At 41.0% G+C, this 25,714-nt stretch overlaps 1 protein-coding gene across 14 annotated transcripts in view; it reads right to left on the reverse strand.

Annotated features, from left to right (window-relative positions):
* The window catches only part of SRPK2 (SRSF protein kinase 2), a 247,474-nt gene that overhangs the window by 219,855 nt on the left and 1,905 nt on the right, over window positions 1-25,714 (reverse strand). For 3 of the 14 annotated variants that reach the window (XM_059885854.1, XM_059885848.1, XM_059885852.1), the window contains exons 1-2: window positions 21,891-22,016; window positions 21,748-21,802 (exon numbers count right to left, since the gene is read on the reverse strand). The exons of 3 other annotated variants lie outside the window; for them this stretch is intronic. Coding sequence is in view for 7 of the 11 variants with exons in the window: in XM_024991037.2 (XP_024846805.1) it covers window positions 21,748-21,802; window positions 22,363-22,489 (182 nt within the window). In the remaining 4 variants the exon portion in view is untranslated. Of the gene's footprint in view, window positions 1-21,747; window positions 21,803-21,890; window positions 22,035-22,362; window positions 22,517-25,714 lie in introns of those variants that run through there. 8 more of the 14 variants (XM_024991037.2, XM_024991036.2, XM_059885846.1 and 5 more) reach the window with 5 other exon arrangements.

Here is a 25,714-nt window from a genome sequence, read left to right on the forward strand (position 1 = left end):
ACCTTTTTTTCTGATAGCTTTTATTTTATTTTTAACTGTGTTCCAATTTCAACTGTCTCACTTCTAACAAATAAAATGTGGCAGAAGTGACATGTGTGAGACTTCCAAGGGTAGGTGTGAGACTTGCCAGAGTAGGTCATAAAGAGCACTGTAGGGCCCTCCTTGTTCTCTCTACTCCTCACTCTGGATGCAGCCAGCTGACATGATGCGAGGACACTCAAGGAGAGGTCCACATGGCAAAGAAGCAAGGCCTCCTGCCAACAGCCATCGCAAGCCAGATTGGAAGCGGCTGCTCCAGCCCCAGCCAGGCCTTCAAATGACTGAAACCTGAGCCAGAACCACCCAGCTATGCTGCTTCTGAATTCCTAATCCTCAGAAACTACGAGGCAATAAATGTTTGTTGTATTAAGACACCATGGTTTGCTGGGGTTTTTTTTTTCTGGCTCTAAGCTTAACAGACAAACAAAAAACTCTAAGATATTTAATGTGTACATCTTGGTAATTAAGACAATTTGTTACACAGTAATAAATAAAACAAAGAGGAAGGAAAACAAGTCTCTCAACAAAGTGTGACTAACACTTTGCTATCAAAACTACCGGTGAAAACTCAACTATACTTCAATTAAAAAAAACAATTAACAGTAAAGAGTGTAGGCTCTGCAGGTCACCTGTCAAAAGAAGCTTTGTGACCTGGACTAAGAGCAATTTCTCAGGCTCACTTGGCCATCTGTAACATGATACATAATCATTTTTTAAATTATTTTTAAAACACTCCATTTTACAATAATATTTCCATTACCTTACCTCTTAGAGTCAACTATGATTAAATCAAAAAATGGGTCCAGCACTTGCCATGGTACCCAATACACAGTGAAAGTTCAGTAAATATGCACTGTTACTAATCTTATTTCTTTTATCTGCCCTTTACTAGCAGCTTTCTCTAGATTTTTTAAAAAGTTACCAATTCTCAGCAGGGAACACCTCCATTACTCTCCTAAGTTGTCCAACAGCCTGTTTCACTGGTCTTCATTTACTTCACTCACTCCCGGGCTGTACCTAAAGCTCACGTAAAACTGTCCCTTCCTTTGGCTTCCAGAGAAGGAACTAATAATAACAGGGTCCTCTTCTGGTCTCTGCTACTGCTGCTGCTCCTCTGCCTGCCCCTTCCAAATGTAGGTTATCCTCAAAGCTCTCTCCTATTCATTCTCATCGCCTCAATGGTGACCCTTTTGCAAATGCTCCAAAACCTACTGCAGCTCTCCCTCCCATTTGAGTCAGGATCCCAGTTTCCCCAGCTTAACAGCTCCACGTGAATGTCTCACAAATACTTCAAATTCAACAAAACCTGAATTTTTTGCATTTCCCGTTATTCCTTATACTTTTTTTCCCTTCTTCCCATCTCCAGTCCTGCTCTATTTATTAACAAACCAAACTCTATGAAGTCAGAGAAGATGTCCAAAGTCTTATTAAAATCTTACCCCTTCTGCTTTCAATAAATGTATGAGACACTGTGCTGGGTGCCAGGGATACACTGCAAGCTGGCCACACTGCCCCCGCCCAAGAACTTATAATCTAGCATGCTTCCTATTAACTGCCAAGTCCCAGGGACTCCACCTGTGCAGACTCTCATATCCATCCCCTTTCCATTTCTACCACAACCACCCTCCTCTCGCACCTAGACCATGGCGACAACCTGCTGAAGTTTCTCTCTTCACTTTTTGCTCCCACCTCAACCCATCCTTTACATAAGGTGCCCATTATCTTTCTCAAGCATGTGTTCGTGCTATTCAGCTTCCCAAAAATCTTCAATGGTTCCCACTGCTTACAGCAAGTCAGAATTCCCTCACATTACCTTGATAGCACTTCATGATTTTTCCCACTGGGAACCACCTGCACCCCGCTGTATATTTAGGGCCCCTCATTCTCTCCCTAACACATCTGTTTACACCAGCAATCCTCTCAGAACGTCACGGCCTTTATTATGAAGATCCCCTCGTGCAGTCATCCAAACTAAACGGCCCTTCCCTTATTTTACGTGCACAAGGCCTGCATCTCGATTCGCCACTAACCCCTCCACCTTCTGCCACTGTTGGTTGTTCACTTGCCTGTCTCTTTGGGTAGGTCACAAATCCCAGGCTGCCACTAATTTACTTGGCAATCTTATAAGTCATTGCATTATCCAAGGTTTAATTTTCTCATCAGTAAAATGAAAGGTTAGACTGACTAAGTGCTAAGCAACTCCCAATTTCAAAGTTCCATACAGATGAGCCTTGTCTTTGAAAAAGGCAGAACAGCACAACTGTACGCTTGGCCTTGGTAATCAGACCAGTGGTTCTGAATCCCAGCTCTACAACCTACCATCTCTCAACAACAGACCTGCTGCTTTCTGTGCCTCAGTACCTCATATGCAAAATGAGAATAATAAGTGTTATCTTTTAGAATTACTTCAGTTTTTCAATTTTGTTTAAATAGCCATATTAGACATAATTCACACCCATTTAAAATACGCAACTCAATGACTTTTGGTACAGAGCTGTACAACCATCACCATGATCAGTTTTAGAATATTTTCATCACCCCCAAAAGAAACGCATATCCATCAACAATCATTTCCCTTTTCCCATAGCCCTAGGCAAACACTCTATGGATTTGCCTATGCCTGGCATTTCATGTCAATGGAATATGTTTATGACTGTCTTCTTTCATTTAGCAAAATGTTGTCAAGGTAAATCTATGTTGTTGTAAGAGGACGTCAGTCATTTTATTACTAATTGATAAACTACTGTGTGGATATAATACTACATTTTGTTTATCAGCTGATGGACATTCAGTTCTATCCCTTGGTCATTAGAAATAATGTTGCTCTTTCAGTCTTAAGTAACAGAAAATGCAACTCAATCTGGCTTAAGCAAATAACTAAAAGCCCAGCAGGCAGTCCATGCTCCAGCACACGTTTAAACATCATCATCAGGACTGACTTTTTCTCCATTTCTTGGCTAGGCTCTGTTCTCTGCTCATTTTTGAGATCTGCCTGGTGACAAAATGGCTTCAGAACTCCATTTCACATTCTCTAACAGTCAAGCCAATAGGAGAAAGCAAAGCCCTGGAGTTAGCTCTGGATGGACAGTCTCACTGTGGCCCTAGACTGTACAACTGAAATAGGCTGTGATCTATCCTTGGGAAATGTGGAAAGGACCCAAAGTATGTGAATCAAAAACACATAAGAGATAAACCCCACACAAAACTGAGGCCTCTTTCTGGGAGGATAAATGGATTCTAAATAGCTGAAAAATTTTAAAGCCCAATTTTTAAAAATAAGGAAATTCTAAATACAAAAACCCAATCTAAGGTTGATAAAAATTAAACATAATAAATCATGTTCAGCCTGCTCTTCCATAATGCAGTGTTAAGACTGCAACTATATCAAACATAAGGAATGGGGCTTATTTTCAAAATTTTTTAAACTTCAGATTATAGAGTCAGAGGAATTTCTCTGGTCTTGTGGAAAACACGGGAGGCAAGGTATGGGAAAGGGAAGTCTCTGAGACCGGTAGTCTGCGAAGCATTTCCTATGCTAACAACAATACATACTGTGGTTCAGGCCTGACAGCCACCTTAATCCTTTATTAGCCAAAGTTCTCAACTCAGTTTATTAAGAATTCTTTTCGTGGGAAAACTTCACTTTGATTTCCTAATATAAGCTAACAGGAAACTAGAATTCCTTGAACAAGAAGTAATTTTTCAATCTTGCCCAAAATAATTTTATCTCATAAAACAAGAAATACTAAATGTTTATTACCCTCTTGGACTCAGCCTGTGTGTGTGTCAGTCGCTCAGTCATGTCTGACTCTGTGACCCAATGGACTAAAGCCCGCCAGGCTCCTCAGTCCATGAGAATTCTCCAGGGAGGAATACTGGAGTGGGGTTGCCATTCCCTTCTCTAGGGGATCTTCCTGACTCAAGGATCAAAGCCGAGTCTCCTACATTGCAGATTCCTTACCATCTGAACCACCAGAGAAGCCCCTAGACTCAGCCTAAACATAATTAAAAAATAAAAAATGAATTTTTAAAACCACTACCAGGATTACCCATTCCTTTTATCACATGTCTTAATCTCCCCCCCATTCCCTTAGTCTAGTTTCAAATTATAGACCTAGAGATCACCTGCTACAAACAATGATTTCTAGATCTAATGGTAATTTTGTTGCTCTAATTCACCTTGAGGACTTATCCTTAGACAACATATGTCCTATCCATAACTAGCAGGCATTATTAATGAGAAAAAAAATTAAGCTGGCCAAAATAACTAATGACATGTTCATATTTAGATGCTTAATAAAATTTTATACTAATTCCACAGCTTTTCTTTTTGCCTATTATAAAAAACCCTAAAATACAACTGAAACACCATAAAATAACTAACAGCTGCTACTTACAGTTTATTATGTACTACACAGATATAATTAAATTATTGATTCCTTACATTTATTCTCTGAGACATATTATCAGCTCTATTTTAAGAAGAAAACTATAAGACTTAGAAGAATTAAATAATTTATCTTACACCACTGAGGAAAGTGATGCCTTCAAAACTTGAACCCTAGTCACCTCCTTCTGACAGCAGGATCAGCCTCAGCAAAGAATATTCAAAGAGTAACCAGACTTCAGAAAAAGAGGAAACTATGACTCTTTTAAGCTAAGACAGGTTTTGCCTACACCAAGTATCAGGATTCAAACTTTAAGAGTAAAATTATACCCCCTAGGATCCTCTGAAAGGTAAACGTATCCTCGGGTGTCCCTTAACTTGATCGCAAAGACAGTGAAGGTAGTGGGCATCAGTGGAGTCAAGGGGAAGAGAACAGATCTGCTATTACTGTTAAACCTACAGGGTGCTGGCTGTCTATTACGTAGATAAAGGATACAGAAAGCCTTAGTGTTGTAGGAACTGAAAAATCAAGTTTCTAAAACTAAGACAGAAAACATAACTAACCCTTAAAAAATAGAAAACTATCTTACTGTATACTAAAATTTCTATCCCACTCCTACCATATATCCATATGATAAAACAGCTCACGTCCATGTCACATGCTAAGAGCAGTTTCCATTCAAAGGAAAAAAACTGTATTTTCACCTTTGTTTTTCTCACAGTAAAAGGAAGAATTTAAAAATAAGGTTCTTCAGTGTGGAGATTCCTTAAAAAACTGGAAATACAACTGCCATATGACCCAGCAATCTCACTGCTGGGCATACACACCGAGGAAACCAGAACTGAAGGAGACATGTGTACCCCAATGTTCACTGCAGCACTATTTATAATAGCCAGGACATGGAAGCAACCTAGATGTCCCTCAGCAGACGAATGGATAAGAAACCTGTGGTACATATATACAATGAAGTATTATCAGCCATTAAAAAGAATCCATTTGAATCAGTTCTCATTCAAGGTGAGATGGATGAAACTGGAGCCTATTATACAGAGTGAAGTAAGCCAGAAAGAAAAACACCAATACCAGTATAGTAACACAAATATATGGAATTTAGAAAGATGGTAACGATGACCCTCTGTGTGAGACAGCAAAAGAGACACAGATGTAAAGAACAGTCTTTTGGACTCTGGGAGAAGGCGAGGGTGGGATGATTTGATAGGGTAGCACTGAAACGTGTATGTTATCATATGTGAAGCGGGTCGTCGGACCAGGTTCGATGCATGAGACAGGGTGTTCAGGGCTAGTGCAATGGGATGGGGAGGGAAGTGGGGGGGGGGCGGTTCTGGATGGGGAACACATGTGCGGCCATGGCTGATTCATGTCGATGTATGGCAAAAACCACTACAATATTGTAAAGTAATTAGCCTCCAATTAAAACAAATAAATTAAATTTTTAAAAAAGAAAGTTGGACACAGGCACATAGGAAGAACATCATGTGATGATGGAGGCAGAGGTTAGGTGATGCAGCCCCAAGCCAAGGAATGCCATGGAAGTCGGAAGAGGCAAGGAAGGACCCTCATCTAGAGACTTCAGAAGGAGCTCGGTCATGCTGAGACCTTGATCTCAACTTCCAGCATCTAGAACTGGAAAATAATAGATTTCTGGGGACTTCTCTGGTGGCCCAGTGGCTAAGACTGTGCACTCCCAATGCAAGGTGTCTGGGTTTGATCCCTGGTCAGGGAATTAGGTCCCACATGCAACTAAAGGTCCAGCACACCGAATGCTGCAACTGAAAGATCCTGCGTGCTATGACTGAGACCCAGTGCAACCAAGGTAATTAAATAAATAATAAATATATATTTTAAAAAATAAAAATAAGGTTCTTGCAACAATCTCTAGGGGCTAAAAACTTTACCTTCTGTGTTAGTCCCAAAAGATTTGCTTTCTGCAGACTATATGGTAATGTTGAAGGCCAGTGAATCAGAATCTAGCAGCCTAACCAGCACTAAACCGGCTCAGAAACTAAAGACAGGTGACCTTAACTAAGTACCTGCTTCTTCAGTCCCCCTCACTACTCCTTCACTGGAACTTCTGCACTGAAGGACAAAAGAAGAAATAAAGGACTGAAGAATTTTAAGCTCTTTTTCAAGAAGCTGCCTTGAAGAAGCACTATAGTATATGAGGGAAAGACCAAGAGATAGTTTTTCCACTTTACATATAATAGAGTTCTAGGTAAAAATTTTATTTTAAAAGCATTCTGCAGGAATTCCTTCGTGGTCCAGTGGTTAGAGTTTTGCATTTCCACTCTCAAAAGCATCGATTAAATCCCTGGCCAGGAAACTAAGATCCCACAAGCTGCATGGCATGGCTCTCAGCCCAAAAAACGTTCTCCTACTACAAAGACTGAAAAACACTTGTCCAGGTGCTCTCTAAAGTCCTGGCTATTTTGCTGCATTCTCAGATCCACAACCTAAGGCAATACATTTCAGTTGTGAAAAGAACACAGTCAATTTTACATCAGTGATACAATAACACTTATAGAAAGCCCCCTACATACATACATACAAGTTGCATTCCAAGAGCACGTTAAGTCCAAAGTTAGCCTTGGTGCGCAACCAACCCAATCAGCTACACAGTACTCAACTGTAAGAGGTTTATAACATTCTCAACACAAATAATATTAATACACAAAAAATAAATGAACAACAAAAAAACATTTTTAATCTTGGAAAGTACAGTAGTACACTACAACAGCTGGCATACAGGGGCTGGCTGGCATTAAGTGAACAGGCAAGAAGAGTAACTGACTGGAGGAGGGAGAGGAGGTGGGAGATGGTGGAGCTGAAGGACCGTCAGCAATAGAAGACCAACAGCAAGCTGCAATTTCACTCACATCTGACACTGATGGCACACACGTTCGCATCTTTGAAAGTTCACAACTTGAACGTTCGTATGTAGGAGACTTACTGTACATCCTATTTTAGAATAAAACACATCATGCAACCCATCTCCCGAAAAAAAACTTTCACTGGCATACTCTAGACGTAAAAATAACCGAAGACTCCCTGTGTAACCGGTGGGAACAGCTGACTGACAGCAAAACAGTGGCAGCAAGCTCTGTTCCTTGTGCCAGAAGCAACAGCAGCACCTGGTGAGCAAAGGAAGCCCCAGCCACAGGAGGCCCAAGAGTCAGGTGTACTTCTCAGTGTACTGTCCTTCTTGTCCCTCCCGTATCTCAAACTTCTGCTTCCTGGAGTTGGAATCTGTCTTTACTCCTTCACCCACCCTGCCTAGTCTGTGCCCACAGCTGTCTAGGGGCACATCCACTACACTGAGGTACTACAGGGGACACGGCACCCACACTCTATGCTCTTGTGGGACACACAGCCAAGTTTAAAGCAATCAACAATCTCATACAGATAGTCCCTCTTGTCCCTATCCTTTTAGGATCTACATTCTAAGACCCTAACTTGAGAATTATAAAGCTTAAAAATATTTACATTAAGAATATATCCAAAAAATAGCTGGAAAACACACACTCTGGAATTGATAGGTCAATTAATTTTGAACTGAATTCAAGTATCAGGAACAAAACTACATTTTGTAGGATTTATCCAGTAAGGCTAAGGACTCGGCATAAAGTATCATATAAGCCCAAGTATAAACCATGGTCTTTTCACAAAAATTATCCCTCAAAAAAAGAGGTAGTTGCCTTAGATTCTAGTCCTTATAAAGTCTTTAAAGAGAGAGACTGCTCTCAAGTATCTTATTTTTAACATAATAAGGCAAAAAAAAAAAAAAAAAAAAAGAATCTTCCAGAGGAAACGAACAATCAGGATTATAGGAATGCTAGGTTTGATGGCAGAGGGTGACATAATGATCATTCCTAGAGAAGCCTGACTCAGATGAGTCTTGGTCAGACCGAGAAGAGAGGGAAGGGACAAAACACACTTTACTGATGACCAACTGGGGAACTGTCTGAAATCACTTTAATCAATACTAATTTGGGAGACTTAGAGACATCAACCCAATAAAATCAATTTAAAAACAGGCAAATAATTCCAACATATTTTTGGAATTATAAAAATCCTTCAAGCTAGGCTTCAGCAGTACACGAACTGAGAACTCCTAGATGTATGAGCTGGATTTGGAAAGGCAGAGGAACCAGAGATCAAATTGCCAACATCCTTTGGATCACAGAAAAAGCAAGGGAATTCCAGAAAAATACCTACTTCTGCTTCATTGACTACACTAAAGCCTTTGACCTTGTGGATCACTACAAACTGTGGGAAATTCTTAAAGAGTTAGGAATACCAGACCATCTTACCTACCTCCTGAGAAAACTGTATGCAGGTCAAGAATTAACAGAAACAGACATGGAACTGGTTCAAAATTGAGAAAGGAGTAGGTCAAGGCAGTATACTGTCACCCTGCTTATTTAATTTCTTTGCAGAGTAGTACATCATGCAAAATGTCAGGCTAGATGAAGCACAAGCTGGAATCAAGATTGCTGGGAGAAATATCAACAAACTCAGATGTGCTGATAATACCACTCTAATGGCAGAAAGTGAGTGAGGTAGGAACTAAAGAGCCTCTTATGAGGGTGAAAGAGGAGACTGGAAAAGTTGGCTTAAAACTCAACATTCAAAAAACTAAGATCATGGCATCTGGTCCATGGCAAATAGATGGGGGGAAAAAAACGCCAAGAGTGACAGACTTTATTTTCTTGGGCTCCAAAATCACTGCAGTGACTGCAGCCATGAAATTAAAACATGCTTGCTCCATGGAAGAAACGCTATGACAAACCTAGACAGCATATTAAAAAGCAGAGATATCACTTTGCTGACAAAGTCCATATAATCAAAGCTGTTATTTTTACAGTAGTCATGTACAGATGTGAGAGCTGGACCATAAAGAAGACTGAGTGCCGAAAAACTGATGCTTTTGAACTGTGGTGCTAGAGAAGACTACCGTGAGTCCCTTAGACAGCAAAGAGATCAAACCAGTCAAACCTAAAGGAAATCTACCCTGAATATTCATTGGAAGGACTGATGGTGAAGCTGAAGCTCCAATACTCTGGCCACCTGATGCAAAGAGCCAACTCACTGGAAAAGACTTTGATGCTGGGAAAGATTGAGGGCATCAGAAGAAAAGAGTAACAGAGGATGAAATGGTTGGAAGGCAACACCAATTCAATGGACATGAGTTTGAGCAAACTCTGGGAGATAGGGAGGGATAGGGAAGCCTGGTCCTGTGCTGCAGTCCATGGGGTGGCAAAGAGTCGGACATGACTTTGCCATACACAAATCTTTTTAAGAATTTTTTGGAAAAGTAAGTCAATCGTTAAATGGTAACAAATGCAATTCCAAACAATAAATGAAGGAAAAACAAAAAGCCTCAGAGTTTTGCAAAAAGTTCGTTACACTTGGATAAAATATCCAGTGATAGTATCATCTATGGATTCAAGGATGATACATCTCAGTTTGGACTGACATAAATACCACGTGCTCTCTCTGTACTACCTTTCACAGCTTTTCTATAAATTTTAATTGTTCTAGGAAATAAAGTTTTTAAAGAAATCAGATTTGTGAGGCAAGGGATGGGGAGAGAGTGAACTGGAAGATGTCAAAGGTACCAACTTCCAGTTATAAGATAAATAAGTACAGAGAAGTAATGTACAACATGACGACTAGTTAATCATGTGCACGCGTGACTGTATGGCATACAGCAAAGCTGTGGAGAGCGATCCTAAGAGCTCTCATCACAAAGAGAATATTTTTCCTTTCTCTCTAAAGAGAATTTTTTTTTCTTTCTCTTTATTTTATCTATATGACATGATGGAAGTTAACTAAATCTACTGTGGTAATCATTTACTCAATTATGTATATCAAACTGTTCTGCTGTACACCTTAGAGTTACACAAAAATTTATGTCAATTATTTCTCAATAAAACTAGGGGGAAAGTTTTTAAAAATATGTATCATGTGTTCTGGAAAAAACTGATTCAAAAAGCACTTTTCAAAAATTTTTTTTAAAAATTTATTTTTATAAACAGAAAAATAAAGACAGTAGTGAATCTCCATAACCAAGTACTCAGCTTCTGCAGTTTCACAATTTTGATAACTTTTTTCAGCTTTACTGAGGTACATAACTGATCAAATTGTATATATTCAAAGTGTACAACATAATTCAACATACATATCTTTGTGAAATGATTACCACCATCAAGTTAATTAACACAGCCATCACTACATATATTTCCATTTTTTGTGTGGTGAGTGAAAAACCGTTTCTAATGATAAGTCACCGATGTTACAAATGTGAAATGTCTGAATAAAACTACTTCATGAAACATGAGGTACTTCTAAACTAATGTACTGGGGAAGATGTTTCAGAAAAATCCAAATGAACTTTTTGGCCAACCCAATATAATGTGTGAATTTAAATGTATTTGTAATTAAGAGATTAAATATCATAAGTGAACATTTAACTACTCCATCTATATCTATAAAATTTTTATTTCCAAGTTGTATAAAATTTAAAATTTCTCATTGGGGAATTAGGGGACTTATAACCAAAGCTGTCTTATAGTCAGGTACATGAAGAATTTTGTAATACAAACAATCTGAAATGCTCCCTAGGAGACATACACAACAAAATTGAGCACCCACACCAAAACAAAGGAAAGAAAGAAAAAAAATGGCTAATAGCTATCCACACAAACCAGGAGTCTAGATTAGGCTGTGCTACCTTTATCCTTGGCTAACAGTGCTCCTGGAATCAAGGCAGGGTACAAGCTTAAAAACCTGGCAACTCCAGGTAATGACTTAAAAAAAAAAGAGAGAGAATATAAGATTTGGTAATAAAAATCTAGGGGTCTATTAGACCTTTGATACAAACAGAGCTAGAAAAAAATTTCTTAATCCTTAGTCATCAACACAAAAAATACTTTATCTACCTGGGCCAGACGATGAGAAAATGATAGGTAAGAAAGGAAGAGAAGGAAGGAGGGAGAGATGGAGGCAGGAGGAAGAAATACTCACCTCTGAAATATAAAGGCCATCAATGATGAACTAAATTAACAAATGTAATGAACTCTTCTCAAATCTCGGTTTCCTTAAACTTCCTTCTCCCATTTATTTATCCTCTTTAAACTGATCTTTAGCTTCCTTTGTCTTATTTTGTCCAGTGGCATTCTCCAAGTTTCAGGCTCCAGCCCTCTTCTCTCCGTTCCCTTCTCTTCAGTAAGCTGATCTTGTTGTCCCAACTGTCCTCAAAGGTATATTCTAAGTCCCAGCTTCCCACCCATATACCAACCCCCCATGATGCACTTCCCTTTGGATAGATGTCACTTCAAATACAGTGTGCCAAAAACGAAATCTCTTGCCCATCTCCAGACAACTCCCAACCTTCTTAATCCTCATTAGGTATAACATCTTCAGTCAAATTTTGTCATTATTCTTTTATTGCTTTCCTCTTCACATCCTATAATTAGCTAGTTCCAGCCCTGGTGACTCTTAAGAATGTTCCAAAATGAAGAGTCTTAAAAAGGTTCACTATCTTTCAGTTAATATTTCCATTTCTAAGATTCCATATAATCTAAGAAAATCTGAAATGCAAAGATGTTCACTGAAATATTATAATGCCTGACAGTAAACATTTTCTAGCAACAAATATTCAAACAAATTAAGCAGTTAAGTACTGTCATTAATAATTGATCATGAGAAAATATTAAGAATATTAAAAACATTAATGACAAAACAGCAGTGACAGGATACAAAATCATATATGAGATAATTAACACAAAAAAGAAACAAGGATTAAAAGAAAACTAGAAAGAAAAATACCAAAATATTAACAATTTTTCATGTGTGAGTATCCTGCTAAATGGTGACAACATGAGTCATTTTTGTCTTCTTTTTCTTCTTTTTTTTTGGCTCTGCCATAAGGGATCTTAGTTCCCCAACCAGGGATGGAACCCAGGCCCTGGTAGTGAACTCAGTATTATTTTAAACTAAACAGCAAAAATAAACTGGAGGAGGAACTTAGAAATATAATCTTAATAATACGCAAGAACAGCCAAAAAAATTCTGAAACCAAGAATGACAAAGTGTATATGGGATATGTGGGAGAGCCCTTGCCCTACAAAAGCCTAAAAAGTACTCAGAACTACAGTAATTAGAACAATAGGGAACTAAAGCAGGAACAGAGAAGTCAACACCTTAATACTCATATATGGAGAGCTGCAAAAGAGTTGGGATGACGAGACAAATCATTTTGAAAAAAAAGACACCGATAACCAAATCCTAATAACTGCAGCCAAACTTTACTGAACATTTACCACGAGTACACAACCTTAGGGCCAGAGGTCTTCTCTATTTGGATTTTCCAAAGACAATATGGCATGGTGCCTGTATCATGCACCACGTAAGATTCCAACAAAGTCTAGGAGTATGCTTTTATTTATTTATTTTTTAAGGAGTATGCTTTTAAAATAGGCAGCTTACAGCCTTCCTCTTCTCAGAGGAAGAAGATAGCCTCCTTCTGTACAAAACAGACCTGTGCTCTAATCCCATCCCCTCCTGTCAACTCAAGGCTTCTGCTCCAAATACCTCATTAGTATTTTCTACTAGCTCCTAGTCATTTGCTTACATTTGGCAGGGGGGAAAAAAACACTTCTCAAGGACCACTTTCTCTTTACCTTTTCTCCTCGACACAAAGAAAGCTTATTTAACTAGTAATCTTTAAAAAGAAAAAAAAAAAAAAGATTACCCTGTCATCTCATTCACTCATGGGGCTACAGGTCACTGTGTCCAAACGCACTGTGCTGAGACTGCTCCAGCTGTGGGCTCTAACAATTTCCTACTTGCCAAAGTCAAAAGGCCAACACTAGGGTTCATCTCACTTGAATTTTTTTTGCCCCTCGCAGATTGTGCTCTACTGACCACTCCCTTCTTGAAATGTCCTTGGTAACTGAATCAGCTTTCTCCTGGCTCTCCTATCCTTCTGCCTCCTCCTTTACCCTACCTATGGCTTTCTTTTCTACACATTCAACACCTTCAGCCAGCTGCCACCAACAACTCCAGTTACCATTTCTAACCGGAGCTCTCCCAGTGCTCTAGCAGTCAACACTGACCAATACCTCTAACTGGAAGGGAACCAGACACCTCTAACTGCCTAACAAAAGCCATCATTAGCTTTTTCCAAAACTGCTGCACGTTCTCTATCTTGAGGAATGGCAATATCATCCACAAATTAGCTAATTCAGAAACCTGGGGTTCATTCCAGTCTCCTCTCACTCTCCTCTGACATTAGACATTAAATCCAGTGAATTCTACTCCCTGAATACCTACCAGTCTCCTGAAGCCTCCTGCAATGGCCCCCTAATGGACCTCTTGCCTCTAAGCCATTCTCCACACAGCAGCTAGAGTAGAACACAGCTTTCTAGAACATCTCAATCTGCACCGTCAGCAATGAACCCCACTCAGCACTCACCACACCTGCACCCCAGTCTTACCTCCCTGCTTGGTATTTCAGGAATTCAAGCATGCCACTTACACCCCGACATGTTAACATCAACTGCAACGAAGCTTCTGCTTGGAAGACCCTCACTCTGCCCCCTCCTATTTACTTGGCAAATTTCTATTGGCTCTTCAAGATCCAGTTTAATACAACTCTCTGTAAATCTACTAAAAACTACTGAACTGTACACTTTAAGCAGATGAACTATATGGTATGTAAATCTGATCTCAACAAAATTCATAATTTTCTGTAAGAAATAAGGCTTACATTCCATTTTTTTTAAATGGGCAAAAGACCAAACAGGCACTTCACAAAACAGAAAATTCAAATGACCAATAAACATACAAAAAGATGTTCAAAAGCATCACTCAGGCAAATACAAGTTAAAACCTCAATGAGACATCAGTACACACCCAGAATAGCTAAAATTAAAAAGGACACGATCAAATATTACAAAGACGTGGAACAACTGAAACTGCATACATTGTGGGTGGGAATGTAATGCAGTTCAATCAGAACTATTTCATGAAGTTGGGGAAAATATCTTTGCAAGTACTACTAAGCATACACCTCTTCTATAACCTAGCAATCCCACTGCTAGAACATATCCCCAAGAGAAACAACTGCCAACGTCCACAAAGGGACGTGTACAAGAATACTTGTAGCTGCTTTATTAATAATGACTACAAACTGAAGGAAAAAAAATTATGGTGGTATATTCATTCAATGGAATATCAGAAAGTAGTAACAACAGACTAAGGGTACAACTGGTACTTGCAACAATACAGACAAATCCCACAGATACAATGTTGCATGAAAGCAGCTAGAACCTGAAGTATATACCATATATTCCACTTATAAGAAGTTCAAGAACAGGCAAAACTAACCAATAATGACACATACCAACGAAGTGGTTACCTCTGGGCAGCAGGGTATAAACTGGGGAGAGGTCTGAGGAACCATATAGTGGGCTCGATCCCTGGATCTTGAAGATCCCCTGGAGTAGGAAATGGAACCCACTTCTATATTCTTGCCTGGAAAATTCCAAGGACAGAGAAGTCTGGCAGGCTACACAGGGTGTTACAAAGAGTCAGACACCACTGCAAGACTGAGCACACACAGAGTACTGGAAGGGTCTGCATTCTGATCTGAGTGCTGGTGACAAAGATATAAATGAATGTAAAAATCATCAAGCTATACACTGAAGATTAGAGCTCTTTACTACATTTCTATACACACATGAATGTATATATGCTATAGCTCAATTTTGAAAAAACAAAAATATGCATAAGCAAACTATAATCAACTGTACTGCATTATATACTTGAAAGTCAAGAGCAAAGAGCTTAAATGTTATCACCACAGAAGAAAAAAGTAATTATATGAGAGCATGGAAGAGGTATTAACTAATCTTAACGTGGTAATCATTTCACAGAGGTTTCCCTGGTGGCTCAGCAGAAAAGAATCTGCCTGCCAATGAAGGAAACAAGGGTTCAATCTCTGGGTCGGGAAGATTCCCTGGAGAAGGAAATGGCAACCCACTGCAATATTCTTGCCTGAGAAATCCCATGGACAGAGGAGTCTGGCAGGCTACAGGCCATAGAGTCACCAAGAGTCGGATATAGGACTTAGCAACTAAACAACAACAAATCATTTCACAATATATACATACACCAAATCATGTTGTACACCTTAAACTTACATACATTATATGGCAATGATATCTTAATAATAATAAAGCTGGAAAAAATATGCACAGATAAAAGGATAATGCATCAAATATACACATATAATTCAATTATTTAAAGACAAAAATATGGACATATAAAAAGATAACACACCAAAATAACTGGTGGAACTACAATGGATGTCTATTTCTTTAAACTGTTTTATACCATTTTTTTCCTTTTTAGCCACGCCACACAGTTTGCAGGATCAAGTTCCTGACTAGAGATCGAACCTGTGCCCCCTGCATGGAAGCTCCAAGTCCTAGCCGCAGGATCGCCAGGGAATTCCCTGAATTTTCTACCATGACCATATTATTTTATCATTTAAAATTAAGCTATTCATTAAAATAACAATAAAGTTAAAATCCAACAAGGTCTCTTCCTAACAATCAAAGTCCCTTAACAATCAAAGCACCACTGTACTTAAATCTTACAGCACTCATCACACCATTCTGCAATGGTCTGTTGCCCAGGTAATCTCCCCTACTTGCCAGTTAGCATAGGGATTTATCTTATTCTTTCCAACACACTGGCAAGCACTAGGTATCTGCAGCACTAGGTATCTGCTTCATATATATTTGTTGTATTGAACAGCTTTGTTGGTATATAAAAATAATTGTTAAATACACAACAGTATAATAAAGTTAAGAAGTCAAAAATAAGTGATTTCCTTCCATAGGAGGAATTTCAAAGTCATAGGCTTGTGAGCTTGAGTTTATACCACAGGGTACACTTGAGGCTTACCTAGTAAGATATAAACTTGTATGACAGTGTTCCTAAATTGCCTCACCTGAGATTTACTGACCCAATGCCACCAGTCCCATGCCTACCATTTTCTGTGGCAGTCAGAACTCATACATACTGTAAGAATATAGATAACCAACCAGCTCCACCAGCCAATAGAAAGTTAAGAGCCCAAAGGATACAGAATCCCATCACCAATACCATATACACAGATCACAAATATCAGGGAGAGGAGAAGAGAGAGAGAGAGAGAGACAGAGAGAGAGACAGAGACAGACAGAGACAGACAGACACCAAGAGACCAAGTTGCTAACTTGCTAGAAAGTCAAAATGCAAAGTAAGTCCTCCAGCAATCATATTCTTGGGTACCCTGCCACTACTGCTGCTGCTAAGTCGCTTCAGTCGTGTCCGACTTTGTCAACCCCATAGACAGCAGCCCACCAGGCTCCCCCGTCCCTGGGATTCTCCAGGCAAGAACACTGGAGTGGGTTGCCATTTCCTTCTCCATTGGATGAAAGTGAAAAGTGAAAGTGAAGTCGCTCAGTCATGTCCGACTCCTAGCAACCCCATGGACTGCAGCCTACCAGGCCCCTCCGTCCATGGGATTTTCCAGGCAAGAGTACTGGAGTGGGGTGCCATTGCCTTCTGTACCCTACGTAAGTGGAAAAAACATGTTTACATTACAAACCTGTACAGGAATGTTTAGCAGATTTATAAACTATCCATGTGTCCTTCAACAGATGAATGAATAATGGATAAACAAGCTGTGGTACAGTCATACAGTGAAATGCTACTCAGCAAGAGCAACAGAAAGAAGTTACCAATATACCAGCAACAAAGATGAGACAAAAGGGCACTATGCTGTCTGAGAAAAGTGAATCTCAAAAGGTTACATACTCAGATTTCCTGGTGGTCCAGTGATTAAGACTCTATGTTTCCAATGCAAGGACACAGGTTCAATCTCTGGTTAGCAAACTAAGATCCCATATGCCCCACAGTGCAGCCAAAATACATGCTGCTGCTGCTGCTAAGTCGCTTCAGTCGTGTCCGACCCTCTGCGACCCCACAGACAGCAGCCCACCAGGCTCCCCCATCCCTGGGATTCTCCAGGCAAGAACACTGGAGTGGGTTGCCATTTCCTTCTCCAATGCATGAAAGTGAAAAGTGAAAGGGAAGTCACTTAGTCATGTCTGACTCTTTGCGACCCCATGGACTGCAGCCCACCAGGCTGCTCCATCCATGGGATTTTCCAGGCAAGAGTACTGGAGTGGGGTGCCATTGCCTTCTCCATTAACTTAAAAAATAGTAATAATTTTTTAAGTTGTAGATTATATGATTCCATTTATACAATTTTCTCAAAGTAGCAAAATTACAGTGATGAACAGACCAGTGCCTACGGGGGGGTAGGGCTACAGAGAGAGTGTGATTACTAAAAAGTACAAGAGAAGTTACATTGTGATGATAAAACAGTTCTACATTCTAATCGTGGTGATGATTTCATGAGTGATAACACTTGACAGAACTGCACACATACACAGTGCATGTAAAAACCAGCAAAACCTTACCTGAGTTAACAGTACTGGGTCCAAGTCAATTTTCTGGTTTTGACAATGTTCTAGGTTATAGACTATATTACCACTGGGGAAAGATGGACAAAGCGAAGACTGGGAACTCTGTACTGTTTTTGCAACTTCCTGCAAATCATACTATTTCAAAATAAAAGTTTTAATTTAAAAAAATGTGTTAAAAAAATTTTAGCCAAAAAAGTTTAAAACACAAATGTTCAACCAAAACACAGTATAACAACACAATAAAATGCTACTTGGAAATAGAAAGGAATGAAACACCAATACATGCTATAACATAGATGAACCTTAGAAATATTATGCTAAGAGAAAGCAAGCAGACAGAAGATCATATATTGATGATTCTATTTATATGAAACATCCAGAATAGCTAAGCTTATAGAAACAGAAAACAAATTATTGACTGCTGTGGGCAAGGGAGAATGGGAAGCAACAACTACAGGGTTTCTTTTTTGAGGTGACATAAATGTTCTGGAATTAGATAACAGTTGCACAACTTTGTAAATATATTTTTAAAAAACAATTACATACTTGAAAAACTAAATTTTTAAAAAATAGAATTTTATGGTATGTGAATTATGTTTCAAGAAAAAGTTGCACATGAGGAAAAAAATTCTTTTACTCTTTAAATTAAAAAACTGTATACAGTTGCTCAGGCCCCAAAGCTAAAATCTATCACAAGACATGTGTTTTAGCCAATTCTTAAGGTTTGATTTGTGCTTGAATGACACTGTAGCTCTTCCCTGCTGCCTGTTACTCACAAAGCAGCACAATTAATAATCAGCAAACTAAAATCAGTGACAATCTGACAAGCTAACAATCTCAGTTGAAATATCTTAATCTCATTTCTCACAACTACAAATACTAGCATCCTAAAAAAGGAGCCTACAGGAAGTGGTTCAAGGCATAAAAACTCACAGAACTGAACTGAATTAAAATGAATGAAGTGGCACTTGTACATACAAGCAGATAATGATAGAAGTAGATCATATTGCATCAAGCCAGGCCTATATAGTCATAAAATTCAAGTGTGCCAGTCACTATACTAATACAGTTTAAAATTAGATCTATACTCCCTCTCCCGCTCTGGAAAACAAAGTAAAAACCAAAAACACTGGGCATCTGGAGACCCGAATTTTGGTTCAAACTAAGCTAACTGTGTGACCTTACTCTCTATCGGAGATGTCTGTAAAATGAGGAAAACCTCTGAGGCTACCAGTCTCCTGGAAGTCCCTCCACCATCACTTCTCCCCCCACACCACTTCAAGTCAAGCAAGGCACCAGAGTTCTCCCCTATTACCATGGAAGGCAAGCTCTCAGTGTGTAGTTCTTCTCGCCACCCATAATCCACTCTCCACATTAACAGCCAGTATACTTTTTAATAGGAATCAGATACTGCCACTCCTATCTGTGTGCCTATCAAGGGCCTACAAGGCCAGGCCCTACCCATTTCGACTCCTCCCAAATCACCATCCTCTCCAGTAGCACTCTAGCCACTCAGACCTTTGGGTTCCTCCAACATTCCTAGCCCATTCCTCCCCAGGGCCTTTGCCATACTCCCATCTTCTCTTTATTCTAAATTCTGTTCAAACGCCACCTCCTCAGAGAACTGAGTGTCAGCTCTGGTCTCCGTCTGCCTAGACTGAACTGAATAGCTGGACATGTTGCTTACTCATGCTATGCCTCTGCTTCATCTGTAAAGTGGTGATAACTACAGTGTCTGCCTCACAGGATGATCACCAGGGATAGATACATGAAAATGGAGCCGCAAATTGACTGGCACAGTTTTCAAATGTTATCTATCACTGTACTTAATGCACCCCATCTTCACTTTCTATCTTCACAGCATTATCCGGAATCATCTTGTCATCGGTTCTGAAGCCCCCGGAGAGAGAAATCTTCATAAACTTTGCTTTTCTTGCTCAAAGCTCCACCAATGTATTCTAGGAAAGTGGTACAAATACTTGTTGAATATATGAATAAAGCAATGATATCAAGGATTCCTTTAAAATAATACTGCCATGATTCAAAGAATTAAGTGAAAAATGACACTGCCTCAATCAAACAGATCTACATACACATACATCCATCTACACACCCTCACACAAAGAGCCATCCCCAAAACTAAGGGCACGCTTTTATCCAACTCCTTTTAACTTTTCTGAACAAAATGGCTATGTAGGAAGAAATGCTTAAATTTGAAAGTCGTGACCAAAACTCAAGAGCCAAAGCACTACAGTTCTCCTTACTTATGGGCTAAATTTCCATCATTTACCAAAGGAAACCTCAAATATAAGATTGATTGATAGCGTTAATTTTTAAAGTACCTAAATCTATCAAATATCCACTGCGATTTAAAATCTTAAGAATTCAATTTTTACCCATCAATTTAAGCCCTTAATAAATATGTTTCCCTCATTCTAGTAGTAGGCTTGAGGGCGGGGTGCTTGTTTTTAAGAAAGGCTTTATTATATAGATAAACATTTTGTGACATCCTGAACATACATTCAAGTAAATATCATAATACATCACATTAGTAATGACTTACGCAGCTTTCATAGACGCCACCAATGGTTATGAAATTCGCTAGGCAGGCACCAAAGTGTATGAGAAGGGGAAAAGTCTAAGACGCTGCAGGCTAGTGCCCCAAAGAAAACAAACCAACGAGAAATGCTTCGTGATTTTATTTAAAGATGATCACGGACTATCCCTATAATACCAAATAAACCATAGAGTATTTCTTGCTCAAATGGAAGAGCGAAGCCACAAATCTAAGAGGAGGAGTAAAATTCTGAACGCTAGTAGATTTTTCAAAATTAGGGGGGTAAAGGAGACGCGGCGGCGCTCTGCGGTCTCGGAGCAGCTCTCCAGGAAAGGCTTCCCGGGCGCCGGCCGCTCCCACTCCGGTCCGCGGCCAAGCTGGAGGTGGCTGGCGGCTGGCACGTTTGAAATATCACCACCCTATTCATCTCCTCCCGGCACAATGAGGGGCTGGGCAGCCGCTTCGGGGACCGCCTGCGCACACGCCCACCCGCCCCGCGCAGCCCAAGACCCGGGCGCAGCCACGGCTCAGCGAAGTCACGCTCGGCCCGGGCAGAAAGTTTCGGGGGGGGGGAATCCAAGCACCGAAACGCACAGGTCTCGGAGCTGAATTCGCGCCAGGAACACGCCCGAGGCAAACCACTTGACAACCAGCTCGGGTTTTCAGCAAAAAGGCAGAGAGGCGGGGGCCGAGGAGGAAGAGGAGCAACATGCATATACATACATACACACACTCACACATACACACACTCGGCTCCTCTTCCTCTAGCACCCCGGCGCCCAGGTGGGAGCAATGCCGCAGCCTCACGCCCGGACGCGGCGCCGGACGCCAGCGCCCCTTCCTGGAAGGCTCGCGACCCCCCGGCCAGCTAGGAGAGCAAGGGGAGGGTGCGCACGCCCCACGCCTCCTCGCCCGTCCGCCCCTGACGGCCGCGGCGACAGGAGGCCGGAGAGGCCTGGGGTCCGGGGATGCTCCGCCGGCCGGCCGCGGGCTTGCGTGCGCCCCTCCCCCGCCCTCCCGCCCCTCCCCCCGGGCCGCCCGCGGGGCGCGCAGGAGGCGAGCGCCTGCGTCCCGGGGGATCAGCCCGCCCGCCCGCCCGCCGGCTCCAGGAATCCGGGCAACTTTCCCCTGCTCGGTCGCAGGCAACCCCCGACAGGGCGGGGACGGGCGTCTGGGGACTAGCGCTATGTGGACTCACTTTTTCGGATGTTTCTCCCTTTTCGGCCTCCGCTTTCGGGCCTGAATGGCCAGCACTGAGGAAAGAAGACACACATTAACGGTCGGGCAGGCCGGCCTGTGGGGCCACGTGGCGGAGAGGAGGGGACGCCGTGGGCCACTCACCTTTCCGGGAACTCATCCCGACGCGGCGCCAGAGGGGCGGGGGGCTTCGCGGCGGCGGCGGCGCCGGCGGCAGCGACGCGGGAGCCAAGCCGAGCTGCAGCCTTCACTCGCTCCGCCGGCCGGGAGGAGGCGGGAACCGCGCCTGCGCCGCCGCCGCCGCCGCTCCCGCGGGGGGCCCAGAAAAACCCGCCCCCGGGCGGCCCCGCCCCCGCCCCCGCCCCCACTCGCCCGGTGGGGTCGAGACCCCCGTGCCGGTCTCGCCCGCGCACCCCGCACCCACGCGACTGGCCCACCTGTGTGGAAGTGACCCCACACACACGACCACCGCCACTCCCTCCCACGCCTCCCCCGCCCCAGCCCGCCGCCCGGGCCTCCGTCTTCTGCGCCCCCGCGGCTGGCCCAGGCCTCCTGCCTCTCCCGGGCACCCGGCCCGCGCGACCCTCCCCCTCCTACCACAGCCTCCCCTACCCACCCCGGCCGGTCGCGCCACACGTCTCTCCATGCGCTCTTCCCTGGCCGGCGCCTCCGCGAGTCTCACACCACCTTTCCTCACGCGGCCTCTTCTCCCCCTTTGCTCCTCTACATCCTTGCATCCCCATGAGCGCCACTTCCTCCTCTCCGGCGGGTGTGGAAAGGGCACAGGACCAAGAGCTGAGAAACCTGGGTCTTTCACTAGCTGTGTGACCTTGGAAAAGTCATTTTATTTCTCATCTTTACCTACCCCACAGGATTGCTTGAGTGCAAAGAAGAAGATGCAAACAGTAGGATTAAGTAGGATTAAGCTTTTGCACCGGAATTAAAAGTCCAGTTCAATAAATGCCAAGTGTATAACAATTTTAACACAAGCCACCAATGAGTTATTCCTTACTAAGAGGAAACTGACTCCTGAAGAGGTTAAAGAGTTTACCCAACAATGATTCAAACTTAGGCCTAGCTGACTCTAATCAACTTGATTGGGAACAAAATGTTTTTGAAAGATACTCATCCTGATCATTTACTCTGTCAACTGTATTCTTAACTCATCAGAGGAGCTAGTTGTATTTTAGAGATCCTTAAACCAACCTGAACAGCGCTGCTTGAACTTAAAGAGCTTTATACAATACTTTCTTGATTTTTTATTTTAAAAAATATCAAAAGTACAGAAAAGTTGAGAAAAATATATCGTGAACATCCATATTAACCCATATTCATCAATTTTGAACATTTCCCCAGATTTGCTTTCCCTGTGTGGAGGGGGTGTGTTGTTTATGATAAATCATTTGAGTTTTTTGTAGACTTTGTTACTCTTTTCCCCTAGATATTTCCATGAGTATCTACTAAGAATAAAGATACTCTCCGACGTAATCATAATTCCATTATCACTGCAAGAAAATTTAGTTACCGTTATAAGTAACATACAGCACCAATATTCAAATCTCCAAAATGTCCTTTTTAGTGGACCTTTTTCTCAATCTGGAATACAATCAAAGATCATGCATTACATTTAATTGCCATGCCTTTTAAGCTCCTGTAGTCTAGAATAATCCCTAGTTTTGTTTTTTGCTTTTATAACATTCACTTTTTTGGAGAATTCTACTGTTTGCAGAATGCTGTTCAGTTTGTATTCATCTGCTCCCTATCAGATTCAAGTTAAATAATTTTGTCATCTACACTAAATAGATGATATTAAGTTCATTTTGGGGAGCCTGGTGGGCTCCGTCTACGGGGTCGCACAGAGTTGGACATGACTGGAGCGACTTAGCAGCAGCAGCAGCAGCAGCAGTATACTTCATCAAGAGAGATACAATGTCTATACTATTAATGGTGATGTTACATTGTAATCTTTACCCCATGGTAAAGATACATTTTTTTCCTTTGTATTTAAAAAGTAGTCTATGTGAAAAATGAGCAAGAGACTTAGACATTTCTCCAAAGAAGATTAACAAATGGCTAAGGGGTACATGAAAAGATGATACATCAACATGAAATGATGTACAGCATCATTAGACAGATGCAAAGCAAAACCAAAATCTACAAGCATGACTATAATTTTTTTGTAATGATAAACAAGTGTTAGTGAGGATAAAGAGATGTTGGAATACTCATACATTAGTGGTAGGAATGTAAAATGGTGCAATCACTGTGGAAAATTGTTTCCCAATTCCTCAAAAGCCTAAATATACAATTATCAGCAGTTCCACTCCTAGTTGTATATCCAAAAGAATTGAAAACAGGCATTCAAATCCTTGCACACAAATGTTAAGAGCATCACTAATCATAGTGACCAAAAGATTAGAAACAACCCAAATATCCACCAGTATATGAATGGGTAAACAAATTGTGGTACTGACAGACAATGAAATATTTTTCAGCCATAAAAAGGAACGAAGTACTGGTAGATGCTACAATGTGGATGAACCTCAAAAACATTTACGCCAAGTAAAAGAAACCAGACTCAAAAGGCCATCTAGTGTTCTATTCCATTTATATGAAACATTCAGAATAAGCCAATCCATAGAAAGGAGATTGGTGATGGTCCATGACTGGGGGGAGGGGAAATAAGGAGCAACTGCTCAATGGATAAGGGGTTCTATTTTGTAGTGATGAAAATGTTTTGGAGTTAGGGAAACGTGATGGTGGTAAAACATTGCAAATGTACTAAATGCCACTGAATTGTTCTCTGTAAAATGATTAACATGTTTGGTGAATTTCATCTCATTTGAAAAAAAACAAAACTGGGGTAATACTTGGACTGTGTGAGTACCCTTTTCCAAGAATCCTTCACTCCATGGCCTAGCATCTATCCAAGATGTTTGCCTGAATCAATTACTACTATAATGGCTGGAGAATAATGATATTATAATCCTGTCCTTCCATCTATGGAATTAGGTGACGTGCTTATGTAAGAAAGAGCTTTCACTTCTCCTGCTACCCCTTTGTTTTCTGTTTATTTTTGTCTTAATTTTTGTTTCTTGTCTTTGGTATCAGTATTGACAGTAATTACTGTCTCTTTGATTTTTGCTTCTTGAATTTTCCCATATTTGACCAGGGAAGACACTTTCAAATTTCAGTGTCTTTGGATATGTTCCAGTCAGTTTCTGAGCACCTCTTTACTTTCTGGCACAAAATGTTCCAGGAAACCTTGTGCTATCCCTAACTGGGTCTTCAGAACCAGTCTTTTCTCCAGTTTTGGTTCCTAAAGAAATCTGAGTTTGAAACCACTTTATTATTTTTAACAGCTTTATTAAGAAATAATTCACATATCATATATTCACCCACTTAAAGTACAAAATTCAATGTTTTTTAATATATTCACATGACTGCACAACGACCACAATGATTTTAAAGCATTTTTGTCACCCCTGTAAGAATCTTCATAGCTGTTAGCAGTCACTCCCCATTCCCCACAACCTCCCTTTGCCCCAAGCTCTCAGATCAGATTAGATCAGTCGCTCAGTCGTGTCCGACTCTTTGCAACCCCATGAACTGCAGCACGCCAGGCCTCCCTGTCCATCACCAACTCCCGGAGTTCACTGAGACTCACGTCCATCAAGTCAGTGATGCCAAGCTCTAACCAACCACTAATCACCTTTCTGTCTCTAAAGACTTGCCTATTCTGAACAGATCATATAAATGCAATTCTACCATATGTGGCCTTGTGACTGGCTTCTTTCTCAGCTTAATGTTCAAACAAATCTGCGGCTTAACTTTGCATAACCTTGGGTATGTTATTTAATCACAACATCTGGAAAACAGTAATAATATCAATACCAATCTTCCCAGATCAATATGAAAATCAAATAATCAATAGATGGCAATTATCAGGAACATTATTTGGGAGACAC

Source organism: Bos taurus, chromosome 4 (assembly GCF_002263795.3).
Source record: "Bos taurus isolate L1 Dominette 01449 registration number 42190680 breed Hereford chromosome 4, ARS-UCD2.0, whole genome shotgun sequence".
Classification (NCBI taxonomy): domain Eukaryota; kingdom Metazoa; phylum Chordata; class Mammalia; order Artiodactyla; family Bovidae; genus Bos; species Bos taurus.